General features: G+C 45.1%; 1 protein-coding gene across 1 annotated transcript in view; it reads left to right on the plus strand.

The window, feature by feature from the left end:
- dnajc3a (DnaJ (Hsp40) homolog, subfamily C, member 3a) overlaps positions 1-20,714 on the plus strand; it is a 110,205-nt gene that overhangs the window by 14,805 nt on the left and 74,686 nt on the right. Inside the window, exons 2-4 of the mRNA XM_078221656.1 lie at positions 12,619-12,729; positions 16,774-16,898; positions 17,037-17,111. Coding sequence (XP_078077782.1) covers positions 12,619-12,729; positions 16,774-16,898; positions 17,037-17,111 — 311 coding nt within the window. The remainder of the gene's footprint in view (positions 1-12,618; positions 12,730-16,773; positions 16,899-17,036; positions 17,112-20,714) is intronic.

The following is a 20,714-nucleotide window of genomic DNA, read 5'->3' on the forward strand; positions in this document are numbered from 1 at the left end:
GCGTCACGGATCTCCCACATCTATCGCGCAGCACTTAACCCCACTGACTAACATTTCTATCACCAATTAAATTATTTAAGAACATTTATTAAACTCTTACCTTCATTTATTGCTACAAGTACCTGAGGTAGGTGATTATATCACTTACCTTCCCAGGATGAGATCTCCCTGTAGATTAACAGTTACCAAGCAAGAAGAAAAGCAAAAGAAAGGGGAAAAGCATCTCCTCCCACTTTGCATCAAAGTACTGCTCTGGCTGCCTTGCTCTGGCTGCCTCTAATCAGGTTTTAGTTATTGACAGATAACTGCCACTCTGCTATTTGGGTGGGGCAGCTGCTTTTTTAACCAACTAAATAGACCACTAAGCTTGTATCTGAAACAAAACAGGAAAATTAGATTCACCACTTCAATTACCACACTGCTCGAAATTTCAATCCCAATCTGGCCACCTCACTCACATGTGCAAAGAATAATGCGGTATATGAATTTCGATGCCAGATATGTCTTGCATTAAGTATGCAAGCCATATATACTGCAATGAGTCAAATCAAACAGCATGTCCCTCTGTCCACAATGGGCAAGGCAGTGGGGGAGCCTTTTGGGAACAGCGACTAATTCTAAGTTTTGTCTTGTGTGTGGGTAAGGTAGTCCTCGGGTGAAAGTACTACATTGCGGGAACAAAGAACAATACAGCACAGGAACAGACCCTTCGGTGCTCCAAGCCTGCACTGATCATGTGTTCCTAACTAGACCATCCGTTTGTATCCCTCTATTCCCAGTCTGTTCATGTGGCTGTCTAGATAAGTCTTAAATGATCCCAGCGTGTCTGCCTCAACCACCTTGCTTGGTAGTGCATTCCAGGCCCCCACCACCCTCCATGTAAAATACATCCCCCGCATATTCATATTGAACCTTGCCCACCTTACCTTGAACTTGTGACCCCTTGTGTTTGTCATTCCTGACCTGGGAAAAAGCTTCCAACTGTTCACCCTATCTACGCCCTTCATAATTTTATAAACTTCTATTAGGTCACCCCTCAACCTCCATCTTTCCAAAGAGACCAACCCAAGTTTACTCAATCCCTCCTCCATAACTAATACCCTCCATACCAGGCAACATCCTGGTAAACCTTTTAGAAACATAGAAAAACTACAGCACAAAACAGGCCCTTCGGCCCCACAAGTTGTGTCAAACATATCCCTACCTTCTAGGCCTACCTATAACCCTCCATCCTATTAAGTCCCATGTACTCATCCAGGAGTCTCTTAAAAGACCCTATTGAGTTTGCCTCCACCACTGATGGCAGCCGATTCCACTCGCCCACCACCCTCTGGAAAAACTTCCCCCTAACATTTCCCCTGTACCTACCCCCCCCCCCCCCCCCCCCCCCCCCCCCCCCCCCCAGCACCTCAAACCCATGTCCTCTCTTAGCAGCCATTTCCACCCTGGGAAAAAGCCTCTGAGTCCACCCGATCTATGCCTCGCAACATCTTATATACCTCTATTAGGTCTCCACTCATCCTACATCTCTCCAAGGAGACAAGACCGAGCTCCCTCAGCCTATCCTCATAAGGCATGCCACTCAATCCAGGCAACATTCTTGTAAATCTTCTCTGCACCCTTTCAATCTTTTCCACATCCTTCCTGTAATGAGGTGACCAGAACTGAGCAAGTGGGGTCTGACGAGGGTCGTATATAGCTGCATCATTATCCACGGACTCCTAAACTCAATCCCTCGATTGATAAAGGGACACCATACGCCTTCTTAACCACCTCCTCCACCTGCGGGGCTGATTTTAGAGTCCTATGGACCCGGACCCCAAGGTCCTTCTGATCCTCGACAGTACTAAGAGTCTTTCCCTTTTATATTGTACTCCTTCATCCCATTTGACCTGCCAAAATGGACCACTACGCATTTATCTGGGTTGAAGTCCATCTGCCACTTCTCCGCCCAGTCTTGCATCCTATCTATGTCCCTCTGTAACTTCTGACATCCCTCGAGACTATCCACAACCCCACCAACCTTTGTGTCGCCGGCAAACTTACCAACCCATCCCTCCATTTCCTCATCCAGGTCATTTATGAAAATTACAAACAGCAAGGGTCCCAGAACAGATCCCTGGGGCACACCACTGGGGACCGACCTCCGTTTAGAAAAAGACCCATCTATACCCACTCTCTGCCTCCTTTGGCCAAGCCAGTTCTGGATCCACAGGGCAGTAGCCCCTTGGATTCCATGCCCTCTCTCTTTTTCTGGAAGCCTTGCATGGGGTACCTTATCGAACGCCTTGCTAAAATCCATATAAACCACATCTACCGCTTTCCCTTTGTCAATGTGTTTAGTCACATTTTCGGAGAACTCCACCAGGCTCGTAAGGCACGATCTGCCTTTGACAAAACCATGCTGAGTATTCTTGAGCATACTAAACCTCTCTAAATGCTCATAAATCTTGTTCCTCAGGATCTTCTCCATCAGCTTACCAACCACTGAGGTTATACTCACCGGTTGGTAATTCTGGGCTATCCCTATTCCCCTTCTTGAAAATAGAAACCACATCCGCAATCTTCCGGCACCTCTCCCATCTCCATCGACGACGCAAAGATCATTGCCAGAGGCACTGCAATCTCTTCCCTCGCCTCCCACAGTAACCTGGGGTACATCCCATCCAGACCCGGCGACTTATCTATCTTGATGCCATTCAAAGATTCCAGCACAACCTCTTTGTTAAAGTCCACATACTCAATCTTTTCAGTCCACTGCAAGCCCGCAGTACATCCACCCAGGTCCTTCTCCTCTCTGAAAACTGAGGCAAAATACTCATTAAGCACCTCTGCCATTTCTACTGGTTCTGTACAGATTTTCCTGTCTTCACTTTTTAAAGGCCCTATTCCTTCACGTCTCATCCTTTTACTCTTCACATATTTATAGAACGCCTTAGGGTTTTCCTTAATCCTACCTGCCAAGGCCTTCTCGTGACCCCTTCTGGCTTTCCTAATTTCCTTCAGTCCCTTCCTACAAGCCGTATACTCATCTAGATCCCTATCTTCGCCAAGCTCTCTGAACCTTTTGTATGCTCTCCTTTTCTTCACGACTAGGTCCCGTACAGCTTTCATGCACCACGGTTCCTTTAACCTACCAACTCCTCCCTGTCTGCTCGGAATGTTGTCCTGTAGAACTCTAGACAGACATTCCTCGCAAAACTGCCACCTCTCTTCAGTACATTTCCCCGAGAATACCTCCTTCCAATTTACTCCTCTAATTTGTTGCCTTATGTCTTCATATTTCCCCTTACTCCATACAAACGCTTTCCTAGCTTGCCTGATGCCCCTCTTTTTCCAATGCAAGTGTAAAGGAGATAGTTATGATCGCTATCCCCAAGATGCTCTCCCACAGAGATCTGACACCTGTCCAGGTTCATTGGTCAGTATCAGATCAAGTACAGCCTCTCCTTTTGTAGGCTTGTCCACATGCTGTGTCAGGAAACCCTCCTGAACACACCTAACGAACTCCTCCCCATCCAATCCCCTGACCCTAGGGATATTCCAATCCATGTTTGGGAAATTAAAGTCTCCCATCACAACAACTCTGCTATTATTGCAACTCTCCAGGATCTGTTTCCCTATCTGCTCCTCCACCTCCCTGTCACTATTGGGCATCCCATAGAAAACTCCCAGCAAAGTGATCGACCCCTTCATACTCCGAACTTCCACCCACAGAGACTCTGTGGACAATCCCTCCACAGCATACACCTTCTCTACAGCTATGACACTATCCCTGATCAGCAGTGCCACTCCACCCACTCTCTTGCCTCCCTCCCTGTCCTTCCTGAAACATCTGAATCCTGGCACCTGGAGTATCCAGTCCTGTCCCTGAGACATCCAAGTCTCCGTAATGGCCACCACATCACACTTCTAGGAGTCGATCCACGCTCTGAGCTCATCCTCTTTATTCACTATACTCCTGGCATTAAAGTTAGCACATCTCAATCCTTTGGTCTGAGCTCTCTCCTTCTCTATCCCCCGTCCATCCTCCCTCTTGCACTGTCTATAACCCTTCTCTGTTTGCGAGTTAACTTCCTCGCTCCCTGTAACCTCGTCTCGATTCCCCCTCCCCCAACCTATCTGGTTTAAACTCTCCCCAGTAGCCTTAGTCAACCTTCCCGCCAGGATATTGGTCCCCCTGGGATTCAAGTGCCACCCGTTTTTTGTGTACAGGTCACACCTGCCCCTAAGGTCCCAATGGTCCAGGAACCTGAATCCCTGCCCCCTGCGCCAGTCCCTCAGCCACACATTTATCCTCCACCTCACTCCATTCCTGCACTCACCTTCCTGTGGCACAGGCAGCAATCCTGAGATTACTACCTTTGCTTTCCTCCTCCTCAGCTGTCTTCCTAATTCCCTATACTCTCTTTTCATGACCCCTTTCCCCCTTCCCACATCAGCGGTACCAATATGTACCGCTACCTCTGGCTCCTCTCCCTCCCCCCTCAGGATTTCTGGGAGTCGACCAGCGACATCCTGGATCCCAGCCCCAAGGAGGCAGACCACCATCCGAGACTCCTGCCTGCCTCTCCAAAAACGCCTGTCCGAGTCCCTGATTAACACTGCCTTCCTCCTCTTTTCCTTAGCCCTCTGAGTTACAGGGCCAGACTCCACCCTGGGGACACTGCCACTGCTGCCCCCCCCCCCCCCCCCAAGCAGTACTCTGGCAGGAGTACTTGTTGACTTGTTGTGTAGGGGCACATCCACCGGGGTGCTCTCAATCACCCGAGCTTTACCCTTCCTGGCCGTCACCCACTTGGCCTCCACCCATGGCCCTGGTGTGACCACCTGATGATAGCTCTTGTCTGTCACATTCTCCCTTAACAGCCTCAGATCCTCGAGCTGCAGTTCCAGCTCTGTTACACGTTCCCTCAGGAACTGCAGCTCGACACACCCCTCAGATGTGGATGTCTGCACTTTTCTGTACTCTCTCCAAAGCCTCAACGTCCTTCTGGTATTGTGGTGACCAGAACTGGACGCAGTATTCCAGATGTGGCCTAACCAACGTTCTATATAACTGTAACATCATAGGCCAACTTTTATACTCTCTGCCCCGTCCAATAAAGGCAAGCATGCCATATGCTGCCTTCACCATCCTCTCCACCTGTGCTGCCACCTTTAAGGATCTGTGGACTTGTACACCCAGATCCCTCTGTCTATACTCCTGATGGTTCTGCCATTTATTGTATAGCTCCCCCTGCATTAGATCTACCAAAATGCATCACTTCGCATTTATCTGGATTAAATTCCATCTGCCATTTCTCCGCCCAAAGTTCCAGCCTATCTATATCCTGCTGTATTCTCTGACAATGTTCATCGCTATCCGCAACTCCAGCAATCTTTGTCATCCGCAAACTTGCTGATCACAACAGCTACATCTTCCTCCAGCAGAGGTCCCAGTGCAGAGCCCTGCAGAACACCACTAGTCACAGACCTCCAATCAGAAAAAGACCCCTCCACTGCTACCCTCTGTCTTCTATGGCCAAGCCAGTTCTGTACCCATCTAGCTAGTTCACCTTTGATCCTGTGAGATTTAACCCTTTGCACCAGCCTGCCATGGGGGACCTTGTCAAATGCTTTACTGAAATCCATGTAGACGACATCCACGGCCCTTCCCTCGTCAATCATTTTTGTCACCTCAAAAAAACTCAACCAAATTTGTGAGGCATGACCTCCCTCGTGCAAAACTATGTTGTCTATTGCTGATGAGACTTTTCAGTTCTAAATGTGCATATAATCCTATCTCTAAGAATCTTCAACAATTTCCCTACCACGGACGTCAAGCTCACTGGCCTATAATTACCCGGGTTATCCTTGCTACCCTTCTTAAAAAATGAGACCACATTTGCTATCCTCCAATCCTCTGGGACCTTGCCTATGTCCAATGAAGAAACAAAGATTTCTGTTAGAGGCCCAGCAATTTCATCTTTTGTCTCTCTCAGTAATCTAGGACAGATGTCATCTGGCCCTGGGGATTTGTCTACCTTAATGCTTCCTAAAACACCTGACACTTCCTCCCTTGTAATTGTGATTTGTTCTAATGGGTCTACACATCTCTCTGAGACACTACCAATCAACGTGTCCCCCTCCTTTGTGAATACTGATGCAAAGTATTCATTTAGGATCTCACCTGCTTCCTTGGGTTCTAAGCATAATTTCCTCCCCCCCCCCCTTGTTCTTGAGGTCCAACTCATTCTCTGACAACCCTCTTGTTCCTAACGTATGTATAAAATGCCTTGGGATTCTCCTTAATCCTGTCTGCCAAGGACATTTCGTGACCCCTTTTTGCCCTTCTGACTCCCTGTTTGAGTTCTTTTCTACTTTCTCTGTATTCCTCCAGTACTTCATCTGTTTCTGGCTGCCTGGACCTTATGTATGCATCTTTTTTTCTTTTTGATTAGACCCACAATTTCCCTGGTTATCCACGGCTCTCGAATCCTACCTTTCCTGTCCTCCCTTTTTACAGGCACATGCCTGTCCTGCACTCCTATCAACTGCTCCTTTAAAAGACTCCCACATGCCAGATGTGGATTTACCCTCGAACAGCCTCTCCCAATCAACAGCCACCAAATCCTGCCTAATCTGGCCGTAGTTGGCCTTCCCCCAATTCAGCACCTTACCCATAGGACAACACATCCTTTTCCATGACTATCCGAAAGTTTACAGAATTGTGGTCACTGTTCATATGTTCCCCCACTGAAACTTTGACCTGACCGGGCTCATTGTCCAGTATAGCCTCCTCTCTAGTTGGACTATCAACATATTGTTCCAAAGAACCTTCCTGGACACATTTTACACATATCCTCCCTGTCCAGACCCCCAGCCCTAAAAGATTTCCAGTCTATATGAGAGAAATTAAAGTCTCCCACTCCAACAACCCTATGTTTTCTACACCTGTCCAGAATCTCCTTGCATATCTGTTCCTCAACTTCCCGTGGGCTGTTGGGAGGCCTGTATTATACCCCCAGCATAGTGACTGCCCTTCCTGTTTCTGAGCTCGAAGGGAAGGCTCAGACCAGCATTTTCCTGTGACAATGAAGGATATGGATGACCAGATTCAGGAACTTTGGATGATGAGAGAAAATTGTGAGCTTAGTCCAAAAAAAACCATGTGTTATGTTGGAAAAGGAGAGACTGACAAAACCCTTGAATATAAAGAAAGCAGGAAAGAACTTGTGCGAGGGAGTTGAGGGCTAAAAAGGACCTTGAAATATATTTGACAAACAGGATTAAGAAAGATCCCAAGACATTTGATGTGTAATGAGCAAGAGCATAGCTAGGGAAATGGTAGATCTACTCTGGGACAAAGGATGGAATTTGTGTAGAGCTGGAGAAAGTGGATAAGGTCCTTAACAAATACCTGCATTGGATGGTGAATCTAGATAGGAGTATGTTGAATTCTAGGGCATGTCAATATAAAAAAGGTATTGGGTGCCTTGAAAGTAAGGTAGACAAGTCCCCAGGTGGGATCTATCTCCGAATACTGAAAGGCAAGGGAGGAAATTGTTGGAACCTTGTATGAAACCTTGGTATCCATTGTCACAGGAGAGGTCCCAGAGGACTGGAGAATAGCCAATGTTGTTCCTTTGTTTAAGAGCAACAGTGATAATCTGGAAATTACAGGCTGAGTCTGGTGTCAGTGGTAGGGAGAAGATGCTTAAAGACAGGATTTACTTGCATTTGGGGGATAAAATATGGACTTGTTAGCAATCGGTAGTCTGGTTTTGTCTGGGAGAGCTTGTGTCTCGAACTTGAGTTTTCAAGATTGTTTGTGGACAGGTTAGTAGTGGTTGTCTACATAAATTCTAGCAAAGCCTTTGACGAGGTCCATCATGGCATGTTGATACAGAAGGTGAAGTCACATGGGGATCTGTGGTAAACTGGTAAAATGGATACAGAACTGGCTTGGTCATGGAAGGGTGCTTTTCTGACTGGAGATCTCTGAGCAGGAGTGTTCTGCGACCCATGTTTGTAATGTAGGTGGTTTGGTTAGCAAGTTTATAGATGACCCAAGGATTTGGGGAGCTGCAGATAGGAGGATTGCCAAAGGAAACAGCCGGATATAGGTAGGCTGAAGACTTGGGCAGAGAAATGCAGATGGAATTTATTCTGGACAAATTGGGAGGTCTAATGCAGGAAGGACATGTACAGTAAATGGCAGAACCCTTAGAAGCACTAACATCGAGGGATTTGGGTGTGCAGGTCCACAGTTCTGTGAAAGCGGCAACACAATGTGATCAGCAAATTAGAGGAGTAAATTGGAAGGAGGTATTCTTGGGGAAATGTACTGAAGAGAGGTGGCAGTTTTTCAAGGAATGTCTGTCTAGGGTTCTACAGGACAATGTTCTGAGCAGACAGGGAGGAGTTGGTAGGTTAAAGGAACCGTGGTGCACGAAAGCTGTGCGGGACCTAGTCGAGAAGAAAAGGAAAGCGTACAAAAGGTTCAGAGCTTGGTGAAGATGGGGATCTAGATGAGTATACGGCTTGTAGGAAGGGACTAAGGAAGGAAATTAGGAGAGCCACAAGGGGTCACGAGAAGGCCTTGGCAAGTAGAATTAGGGAAAACCCTAAGGCATTCTATAAATATGTGAAGAGTAAAAGGATGAGACGTGAAGGAATAGGGCCTATAAAAGGTGAAGGCGGGAAAATCTGTACGGAACCAGTAGAAATGGCAGAGGTGCTTAATGAGTATTTTGCCTCGGTTTTCACAAAGGAGAAGGACCTGGGTGGATGTACTGCGGGCTTGCGGTGGACTGAAAAGATTGAGTATGTGGACTTTAACAAAGAGGTTGTGCTGGAATCTTTGAATGGCATCAAGATAGATACGTCGGCGGGTCTGGATGGGATGTACCCCAGGTTACTGTGGGAGGCGAGGGAAGAGATTGCAGAGCCTCTGGCGATGATCTTTGTGTCGTCGATGGAGACTGGAGAGGTGCCGGAGGATTGTGGATGTGGTTCCTATTTCGTGGGCGGCACAGTAGCACAGTGGTTAGCACTGCTGCTTCACAGCTCCAGGGACCTGGATTCGATTCCCGGCTTGGGTCACTGTCTGTGGAGTTTGCACATTTGCCTCGTGTCTGCGTGGGTTTCCTCCGGGTGCTCAGGTTTCCTCCCACAGTCCAAAGATGTGCGGGTTAGGTTGATTGGCCATGCTAAAATTGCCCCTTAGTGTCCTGGGATGCATAAATTAGAGGGATTAGCGGGTAAACGATGTAGGGATATGGGGGGAGGGCCTGGGTGGGATTGTGGTCGGTGCAGACTCGATGGGCCGAATGGCCTCTTTCTGTACTGTAGGGTTTCTATGATTTCTATGATTTTCAAGAAGGGGAATAGGGATAGCCCAGAATTACTGACCGGTGAGTCTAACCTCAGTGGTTGGTAAGCTGATGAAGATCCTGAGGGACAAGATTTATGAGCATTTAGAGAGGTTTAGTATGCTCAAGAATACTCAGCATGGTTTTGTCAAAGGCAGATTGTGCCTTATGAGCCTGGTGGAGTTCTTCGAAAATGTGACTAAACGCATTGACAAAAGGAAAGCGGTAGATGTGGTTTATATGGATTTTAGCAAGGCGCTTGATAAGTTCCCCCATGCAAGGCTTCTAGAAAAAGTGAGGGGGCATGGGATCCAACGGGCTGTTGCCCTGTGGATCCAGATCTAGCTTGCCCAAAGGAGGCAGAGAGTGGGTATAGATGGGTCTTTTTCTAAATGGAGGTCAGTCACCAGTGGTGTGCCCCAGGGATCTGTTCTGGGACCCTTGCTGTTTGTCATTTTCATAAATGACCTGGATGAGGAAGTGGAGAGATGGGTTGGTAAGTTTGCCGACGACACAAAGGTTGGTGGGGTTGTGGATAGTCTGGAGGGATGTCAGAAGTTACAGAGGGACATAGATAGGATGCAAGACTGGGCGGAAAAGTGGCAGATGGACTTCAACCCAGATAAATGCGTAGTGGTCCATTTTGGCAGGTCAAATGGGATGAAGGAGTACAATATTAAGGGAAAGAGTCTTAGTATGGTAGAGGATCAGAAGGACCTTGGGGTCTGGGTCCATAGGACTCTAAAATTGGCCCTGCAGGTGGAGGAGGTGGTTAAGAAGGTGTATGGTGTGCTGGCCTTTATCAATTGAGGGATTGAGTTTAGGAGTCCGGGGATAATGATGCAGCTATACAAGACACTCGTCAGACCCCACTTGGAGTACTGTGCTCCGTTCTGGTCGCCTCATTACAGTAAGGATGTGGAAAAGATTGAAAGGGAGGAGATTTACAAGGATGTTGCCTGGATTGAGTGGCATGCCTTATGAGGATAGGCTGAGGGAGTTCGGTCTTTTCTCCTTGAAGAGACATAGGATGAGAGGAGACCTAATAGAGGTATATAAGATGTTGCGAGGCATAGATCAGGTGGACTCAGAGGCTTTTTCCCCAGGTGGAAATGGCTGCTACGAGAGGACACAGTTTGAAGGTGCTGGGGGAGTAGGTACAGGGGAAATGTTAGAGGGAAGTTTTTCCAGAGGGTGGTGGGCGAGTGGAATCGGCTGCCATCAGTGGTGGAGGCAAACACAATAGGGACTTTTAAGAGACTCCTGGATGAGTACATGGGACTTAATAGGATGGAGGGTTATAGGTAGGCCTAAAAGGTAGGGATATGTTCGGCACAACTTGTGGGGCCGAAGGGCCTGTTTTGTGCTGTAGTTTTCTATGTTTCTAAAAAGCCATATGACATGCTTGCCTTTGGTCAGGGCATAGAATACAAAAATTGCCAAGTCATTTTACAACTGTATAGAACTTGGGCCGCATTGCTGTGTTCAGTTTGAAGTTTTGGAGAGGGTACAGGTTTGAAGGATATTACCTATGAGAAGAGATTGGACAAACTTGGTTTGTTTTCAGTTGAACGTTGGAGACTGAAGGTGACCTGATAGAAGTTTACAATGAGGCATGGATGGTCGGAGTCTTTTTCCCAGGGTAGAAATGTCAATTACTCGGACGGAAGGTTTAAGGTAAAAGGGAGTCTTTAGAGGGTGGTAGGTGCTTGGAATGTGCTGCCTGAGGAGGTGGTGGAAACGGATACTAACATTTGAGAAGCATCCTGACAGATAAATAGGCAGGGAATAGTGGGCTATGGACCATGTAGAGGCAAGAGGTGTTGGTTTGATACAGGCTGGTGGGTCATTGGGCCTGTTCCTGTACTGTTCTTTGTTCTATGCAGCCAGTCCATGTTTGCAAAGTTCAAAATTGACAGATTCTGTGATTGGACAACAATTGCTTAACGTGACAAATCAAAAATTAACAATGAAAAGTATTGTTTCTTGCACACTATACAGACAAAACATACTGTTCATAGAGAAGGAAATGAGTACTGTGTTAGTCATAGCTAGGGTGTAGAGAAAGGTCAACTTAATGCAAGGCAAGTCCATTCAAAAATCTGACTGCAGCAGGGAAGAAGCTGTTCTTGAGTCAGTTGGTACTCAGACTTTTGTATCTTTTTCCCAATGGAAGAAAGTGGAAGGGAGAATGTCCAGGGTGTGTGGGGTCCTTAATTATGTTGGCTGCTTTGCCGAGAAGCGGGAAGTATAGACAGAGTCAATGGATGGGAGGCAGGTTTGTGTGATGGATTGGGCTACATTCATGACCTTTTGTAGTTCCTTGTGGTCTTGGACAGAGCAGGAGCTATACCAAGCTGTGATACAACCAGAGAATGCTTTCTATGGTGTATCTGTAAAAGTTGGTAAGAGTCATAGCTGACATGCCAAATTTTCCTTGGTCTTCTGAGCAAATAGAGGTGTTGATGGGCTTTTTAACTATAGTGTTGGCATGGGGGGACCAGGACAGGTTGTTGGTGATCTGGTCACCTAAAAACTTCAAGCTTTCGGCATGTTCTCCTTTAGTGTGCTTAACAATATAAGCTGACAACCAATTTAAGGTCAGTGTGGCACATGCATGCACTGGAAGCTACATACTCTAATATACTGTTTTATTATGCAAAAAGAACATGTACACTGCACATGTTTCAACTAAAGAAAAGATGATAGCATTTGCTCGTTCGTTCCTCTGGGGGATGCCTTCACCAGAATGGAACAGCTTAGTTTTTAATACTTGGCAGTTAACTGTTGGTGACCCATTACTGGTTCATTCTCAATGACAATACTTCTACTAATCAAAGGCCATTTGCCTACAAATCAGCACTCCTCTTCTACAATATAAAGTTGTTCCCTGATATTGATATTCTTGATTGCCTTGATCGGTTAGACCGCTTCAGTAAAAAAAAAATTTTGGTAATGAAGTTTGGCACTTTTCAGGTGAGCATGATTGCAGATAGCCAAATTAAGTGCTTGAATGTCAGGAAATGGTGTCCATACACCTCTGCAAATAGTTCTTATGGGCACTCTAATTTTTATATTTAAGGATTAATTCAAACATTTTAAAAATGCTCTCATTGACAGCTGTCTGTTCTTTTCTCCTTCACTCAGCTCATTTTGATCTCAAAATGCTTTCTAGGCAAAGTCAAACTGATGGCAAACTTGGCTTTATTGATAGCCTGAAGTGTTTTGCCCTCCAATTAAATTTCTTTTTCCTGTTTTTCAGGAATAGAAGGTGGTATAAATGCTGAAGTTGAAAAGCACCTTGAAATGGGGAAGAAACTGCTGGCTGCAGGACAGTTAGCAGATGCGTTGTCTCATTTTCATGCTGCTGTAGGTACGTATCTGTTACAGATGTACTGTTAGCAATGCAATTTTCATTCATCATTTTTGGCACCAAATTAATATTTCAAGAAAACAGCACGTGCAAAAAAAATTGAACAGCAGTTGGTATAAGTACTACTTGGTGAATAGGTTCTCCAAGATGTATCAATTTCTTGTCGAGTAAGAAAGAAATGGATGGATATCAACACAAAATACTTAAGATGCTGGAAATCCTCAATCAAATAATGTTTCACATCAAATAACATTTGCTCTTTTCCACCCCTCAACCTCAACACCTAGAATTAGATAAACTCCTGAGGGTTTGGAGGAGGGGACTAAAATGGAGACAAGTGACTAAAATTTCCCTTGAATTTTGTTGCTGTAAACACCCAAAATTAAGTTTACCATTCTTATTGATGTTGCCCTGTATTTTCTCCAGTAAGCACAAACAAACCCACTTGACTTACAAAGTGCCATTCTGACTCTATCTTCCTCCAGAGATGCTGTTGGACTTGCTGAGATTTTCCAGCAAACGTTTGCCATATGATTTATTAGGTCAAAAATTGTTCTGTTTTTATTTGGAACTTGCTAAACTAGTTTGGTTGTTCTGTCAATCACAACAGATTTGAGGTTTGTACTAACATTTTAATTGTAACTTTGCAGGTGAACAAAACCATTTGCACAGGCCGCGTTCTTAATAGAATAGATTTTTTTTTCAGTGATAACTGTGTTATGGTCTCTTTTAAAAATTTCCTCTTGTTAGGGGATGGTATAGCATTGCGTCACAAGTCTCACTATAGTGGAGCTGTGCTGTTTGCATGAAATGCATATTGTCCTTGACATTATAAAAGAACTTGCATTATTGTTATTTGTAATAGATGACTAATCGGGCAGCTGATTTAAGCTTTGGATGATCCCAGTGAGATTTCCAGTTTTTTTTGGTGGTGTGAAATAAGACACGAGCCATGATTTAATGACTGCCAGAGCAAGTAGGTGGGCTTTATGCCATAGAATCATAGAATCCTGCAAAGCAGAAGGAGGCCATTTGGCCCATCGAGTCTGCACCAACCACAACCCCACCCAGCCCATAATCCGCCGAAACCCATGCATTAATCGAGCTAGTTCCCCTGACATGGGGCAATTTAGCACAGCCAATCCACCCAATCCACACCTTTTGGAGTGTGGGAGGAAACCCACACACACTGGGAGAATGTGCAAATTCCACACACACTAACCCAAGCCAGGTCCCTGGTGCTGTGAGGCAGCAGTGCTAACCACTGCTGCCCTTGAGTATAGCCAGTAAGAGTTTTAACACCAGGTTAAAGTCCAACAGGCTTATTTGGTAGTAAATGCCATTAGCTTTTGGAGCACTGCTCCTTTTGAGAGCAGATATCCACTCCATCTGACAAACAGGTCATACGGACACACAATCGAGTTATAAAATACTGATTAGAATGTGAATCTTTACAGCCAACTGGGTCTTAAAGATACAATGTGAGTGGAGAGGGCATTAGGCACAGGTTAAAGAGATGTGTATTGTCTCCAGACAGGACAGCCTGTGAGATTCTGCAAGTCCAGGAGACAAGCTGTGGGCGTTACTGATGGGTTCATGTCACACTATCAGTAACCCCCACAGCTTGCCTCCTGGACTTGCAGAATCTCACTGGCTGTCCTGTCGGGAGACAATACACCTCTCTTTAACGTGTGCTTAATGCTCCCTCCTCCACTCACATTGTCTGTATCTTTAAGGCCTGGTTGGCTGTAGAGATTCGCATTCTACTCAGTATTCTGTAACTTGATTTTGTGTCTCTGTGCCCTGTTTGAGAGCAGATATCCACTCCATCTGCCGAAGGAGCAGCGCTCCGAAAGCTAATGGTATTTGCTACCAAATAAACCTGTTGGACTTTAACCTGGTGTTGTTAAAACTCTTACTGTGTTTACCCCAGTCCAACGCCAAGTGCTATCTTAATAATAGCACCACCAGTGGACAGTAATAGTGCATAACTGAGGACGTTTTTCATTGTCTTAGTGTCAAACTTGATTGTTTTCAGATTCATCTGTCTACTCAAGACTTGGGTAGATAATTCATAATCCAGCATTGTCAGAGGAATTGTCTTTTTTTTTGAAATGCGAAACCAAGGTCCTGTTGGCTTTTATTTCGTTGATGTGAACACTGAAGATCTTCAGGTGTCGTAATTGTGAAGACACTGTTGCAGTCATGTGCAGGAGGCCTGAGATGAGTTTTGTTGCAATTTCAAAGGCTCTCGACTGCAAGTACCTGCTGGGTGTATGGCTTAGTCAAGTGTCAGGAGTGCCCTGGAGCTGGGAGAAGTGGGGTGTATTGGGTTATAGTAGCAAGTGCAGATCAGTCTCAGTTGAATCTGAGTTTATCCAACATTTGTTTTGATTTCAGATTTCCAACATTCGCAATTTTTTATGCATGATTTAAACTGGTCCCTACATTTATTTTTGTTTAAGCCCCATTTTAGTGACATTTTTTAAGTCTCCATGCTGTGAAGTCTGAGGTGAGGTGATTACAACTGCAACTTTGGAGGGATATTGGTGGTTTTTAAGCAAGGGATTGATTAGTTTTCTTGATGTGGAGATGCTGGTCTTAGACTAGGGTGGACACAGTCAGAAGTCTCTCAACACCAGGTTAAAGTCCAACAGGTTTATTTGGTATCACGAGCTTTCGGAGCACTGCTCCTTCATCAGGTGAGTGGAGCCCACTCTCCTGTTGGACTTGGTGTTGTGAGACTTCTTATTAGTTTTTTGGGCATCCTTATGAGTGGAACTCTAACTAACCTATGCTTTTCATAACACTTTTTTTCATGCCTTGGCTTGCCCATATTTGTGTGCCAGTTAATGCTGGCTAAACTGCTTTTGGTCGAAAGCAATAGACGTGTGTTCAGTATGCTTTTTGGAAAAACCTGCACGCCTGGCAGCATGAATGAAGTGAGAAACAGTTCATAGAATCCCTACAGTGAGTGCAGAAGGAGGCCATTTGGCCCATCAAACTGGCACTGACAACAATCCACCCCCCCCCCCCCAGCACTATCCCTGCAACCCCACAGATTTCCCCTGCTAATACCCCTGGCACTAAGGGGCAAAACCCATGTAGACACACTGGGAGAACATACAAACGCCACACAATTGTTTCAGGTTGAGAATCTTCAGTTAAAATTGAGTTAATTGGTCACAGTGCTGTGTTTAAAATGAGTGCAGCTTTGCCTGTACAATTCTATACTTTTAATGATTGTAAACATCTTGACTAATCTTCTCAGTCTCCATAAGAACTTGTGTTCCATTCCAGTAAATATCTTCGGCAAATCTTGACATTAAGCATAGGCTCAGAATTGAACACCATAGGCTGGATTTTGTGCCACCACTTGTCATGCTTTCAGTGAGTTAGCAAAATGGAGCAGATACCCACCTACCCTTGAGCTCATCAAGTCAATTCACCTTGATAATACACTGCCCATGCCATAATATGGCTGCACCTTCTTTAAAATTTGTATAATTTAGTTCATGCCTCTTTGCATCCTTTCCACCAAAATGTATCACTTTGCATTAAATTTCGTCTACCTCAGTTTTGACTTCAAGAAGACTATCATTTATTTGTTTTGTCATAGCAAATGTGTTGCGTACCCCCAGTACATACTAATATATCGAACAATTGTTTGCCACTATTCTGCTTTTAGACAATTTTGTATCCCATGAGCTTTCATTTTGCTAATACGAATATAATGTGAAAAGTTGTCACAATACTTTTGAAAATCTACATACACAACACTAACTGCACTACCCTCATACTCCCTCTCCATTGTTTCAGTTTGTTCAGTTTCACACCATGTGGTGCATTCAGCTGTTTAGCTAGACCTTCTGAAGTTTTGGTACTAACCCAAATTATTTGCATTCTGTTCTGATTTAGATTTGTATGCAACAGCAATGCTCAACCATTTCAATAGACATGGCTTGTCTTTTTTATTAAAGCTTCAGAATCTTGCTGTTTAAAGCAAGACCATCCTTAATTCTATCTGATGACTTGTGTTTGCAGATGGGGATCCAGATAACTATATTGCGTATTATAGACGAGCCACAGTCTATCTGGCTATGGGTAAATCAAAGTCTGCTCTTCCGGACCTAAGTAAGGTCATTGAGCTGAAACCAGACTTCACATCTGTAAGTAATGCTCTTTAGTTTCCTCTACTGTTTTGAGTTGAGAAAGTCTTGCATAGAATTTTGCTCATGGTTATATTGCATGAAAAAATACACAGCCAAATTTGTTTTGGTATAACTTATGATTTTGACTATATTTAGGCTAGATTACAGAGAGGAAACTTGCTGCTCAAACAGGGAAGGTTGGATGAAGCAGAGGAAGACTTTAAAAAAGTGGTAAGTTTGCACCTGTGTATAGTGAAATTCTGATTTTTGCTTTTGACCAACTACTGTCTGTTGATTCATTGCATCCATTCGCCTAAGTGCCACCTAAACATTGGACCATTCTTAGAGCTGCATGTTTTTAACTTGCCAGTAGGTTCTTTGTCATTGTTTTGTATTTGATTTAGAGTCAGAGGTTTACATCATGGAAACAGACCCTTCGGTCCAAATTATCCATGCTGCTTTTTTTTTAAAATCCCTAAGCTAGTCCCAATTGCTCACATTTAGCCCAAATCCCTCTATACCCATCTTACCCATGGAACTGTCTAAATGTTTTTTAAATGATGATTGTACCCACTTCTACCTCTGGCAGCTTGTTCCAGACACTCGCCACCCTCTGTAGGGGGGGGGGAATGCTCCTCTGGACCCTTCTGTATCTCTCCCCTCTCGCCTTAAACCTATGCCCTCTAGTTTTAGACTCCCTGACCTTTGGGAAAAGATATTGACTATCTAGCTGATCTATGCCCCTCATTATTTTATAGACCTCTATAAGATCACCTCTCAGCCTCCTACGCTCCAGAGAAAGAAGTCTGTCTATCCAGCCTCTCCTTATAACTCAATCCATCAAGTCTCGGTAGCATCCTAGTAAGTCTTTTCTGCACTCTTTCTAGTTTAATAATATCCTTTCTATAATGGGGTGACCAAACTGAACACAGTATTCTAAGTGTGACCATACCAATGTCTTGTACAACTTCAAGACGTCCCAACTCTTGTATTCGATGTTCTGACCAATGAAACCAAGCATGCTGAATGCCTTCATTACTCTATCCGCCTGTGACTCCACTTTCAAGGAGCTATGAACCTGTACCCCTAGATCTTTGTTCTATAACTTTTTTTTAAAAAAAGAATATTGGAGAGGATTCTTCGAGACAGGATTTACTCCCACTTGGAAATAAGTGGACATATTAGTGAGCGGCAACATGGTTTTGTGAAGGGGAGGTCATTCTCACTAACTTGATCAAGTTTTTTGAGGAAGTGACGAAGATGATTGAAGGTAGGGCAGTGGATGTTGTCTACATTAACTTTAAGGCTTTGACAAGGTCCCTCATAGCAGACTGATGCAGAAGGTGAAGTCGCAAGGGATCAGAGGTAAGCTGGCAAGATGGATACAGGACTGGCTCTATCATAGAAGACAGGGTAACAGTGGAAGGGTGTGTTTCTGAATGGAAGGCTGTGGTTTGATTAAGTTAGAAATCATAGAAACCCTACAGTGCAGAAACAGGCCATTCGGCCCATCAAGTCTGAACCGACCACCATCTCACCCAGGCACTACTCCCACATTTACCCACTAATCCCTCTAACCTACGCATCTCGGGACACTAAGGGCAATTTTTAGCATAGCCAATCAACCTAACCCACGCATCTTTGGACTGAGAGGAAACCGGAGCACCCGGAGGAAACCCACACAGACACTAGGAGAATGTGCAAACTCCACACAGACAGTGACCCAAGCCGGGAATCAAAACCAAGTTTTTGCAGCTGTGAAGCAGCAGTGCTAACCACTGTGCTACCGTGCCGCACAGTTGACACACAGCTTGGTGGATTTGTGGATAGCGATGAGCACCATCAGGATATAGATCGGTTGGAGGCTTGGGCGGAGAGATGGCAGATGGAGCTTAATCTGGATAAATGTGAGGTAATGCATTTTGGAAGGCCTAATAGAGAGGAAATACAGTAAATGGCAGAACCCTGAAGAGTATTGATAGGCAGAGGGATCTGGGTGTACAGGTACACAGGTCACAAAGTAGCAACATAGGTGGAGAAGGTAGTCAAGAAGGCATATGGCATGCTTGCCTTCATCGGTAGGGGCATTGAGTTTAAACATTGGCAAGTCATGTTGCAGCTTTATAGATTCTTAGGCTGCACTTGGAATATAATGTTCAATTCTGGTTGCCACATTACCAGAAGGGTGTGGAGGCTTTGGAGAGGGTACAGAAGATTTACCAGGATGTTGCCTGTTAAGGAGGGCATTAGTTATGAAGAGAGGTTGGAGAAACTTGGTTTCTTCTCACTGGAACAATGGAGGTTGAGGGGTGACCTGATAGAAGTTTACGAGATTGAGGGGCATGGACAGAGTGGCTAGTCAGAAGCTTTTTCCCAGGGGAGAAGAGTCAATTACTAGGGAGCATAGGTTTCAGGGGCAAGGTTTAAAGGAGATGTACGAGGCGGGCTTTTTTCTAAAGAGGGTGGTGGGTGCCTGGAACATGCTGCTGGGGGAGGTAGTGGAAGCAGATACAATAGTGAGTTTTAAGGAGCGTCTGGCCACACACACATGATGGGAGTAGAGGGTTATGGTACTGTTGAAGGGTAGGGGGTTTTAGTTCAGTCAGGCAGCGTGGTCGGTGCAAGCTTGGAGAGCCGAAGGGCCTGTTCCTGTGCTGTAATGCACTTTGTTCTCCCCAAAGCCCTACCATTAACTGAGCAAGTCCTGCCCTGGTTCAGTCTACCACAATGCATCACCTCGCATTTATCTAAATTAAAGTCCATCTGCCATTAGTCAGCCCACTGGCCCTATTGATCAAGATCCCGTTGCAATCCTAGATCACCTTCACTGTCCACTATGCCACCAATCTTGGTGTCATCTGCAAACTTACTAACCATGCCTCCTATATTCTCATCCAAATCATTAACACAGTGGTTAGCACTGCTGCTTCACAGCTCCAGGGACCTGGATTCGATTCCCGGCTTGGGTCACTGTCTGTGTGGAGTTTGCACATTCTCCTCGTGTCTGCGTGGGTTTCCTCCCACAGTCCAAAGATGTGTGGGTTAGGTTGATTGGCCATGCTAAAATTGCCCCTTAGTGTCCTGGGATGAGTAGATTAGAGGGATTAGCGGGTTAAATATGTAGGGATATGGGGGGTAGGGCCTAGGTGGGAATGTGGTCGGTGCAGACTCGATGGGCCGAATGGCCTCTTTCTGTACTGTAGGGGTTCTGTGATTTCTATGATAAATGACTAATAACAGTGGACCCAGCATGTTTCCCAATACATGTGACAATACATTGTCACATGTATTGGGAAGCAGTATTGTTTCCATACAAAATATACATATGGAAGAAGGAAAGGATAGGGTGAAGAGAAAGATCAGCTTAATTGATGGTAGAAGGGGGCTGTTTTTGAGTTGGTTGGTACATGTTCTCAGACTTGTCTTTTTCCCAATGGAAGAAGATGGAATGTCCAGGGTGTGTGGGGTCCTTGATTATGTTGGCTGCTTTTCTGAAGTGTGTAAAGTCAGTGGATGGGAGGCTGGTTTGCATGATGGACTGGGCTACATTGGCAACCCTTTAGTTTCTTGCAGTCTTGGTCAGAGCAGGAGCCATACCAAGCTGTCATATATCAGGAAAGGACACTTTCTATGGTGCATCTGTAAAAATTGAGTCAGTGGACATGCTGAATTTTCTTAGCCTGCTGAGGAAAATAGAGGTGTTGTTGGGTTTTCTTAACTATAGTGTCAGTGTGGAGGTACCAGGACAGATTGGCCTGAACACGTCAAAATCTGAAGCTCTCAACCATTTCCACTTACTGATGTAGACAGGGGCATGTGCTCCAATACATTTCC

This window comes from Mustelus asterias, chromosome 10 (genome assembly GCF_964213995.1).
Source record: "Mustelus asterias chromosome 10, sMusAst1.hap1.1, whole genome shotgun sequence".
NCBI lineage: Eukaryota > Metazoa > Chordata > Chondrichthyes > Carcharhiniformes > Triakidae > Mustelus > Mustelus asterias.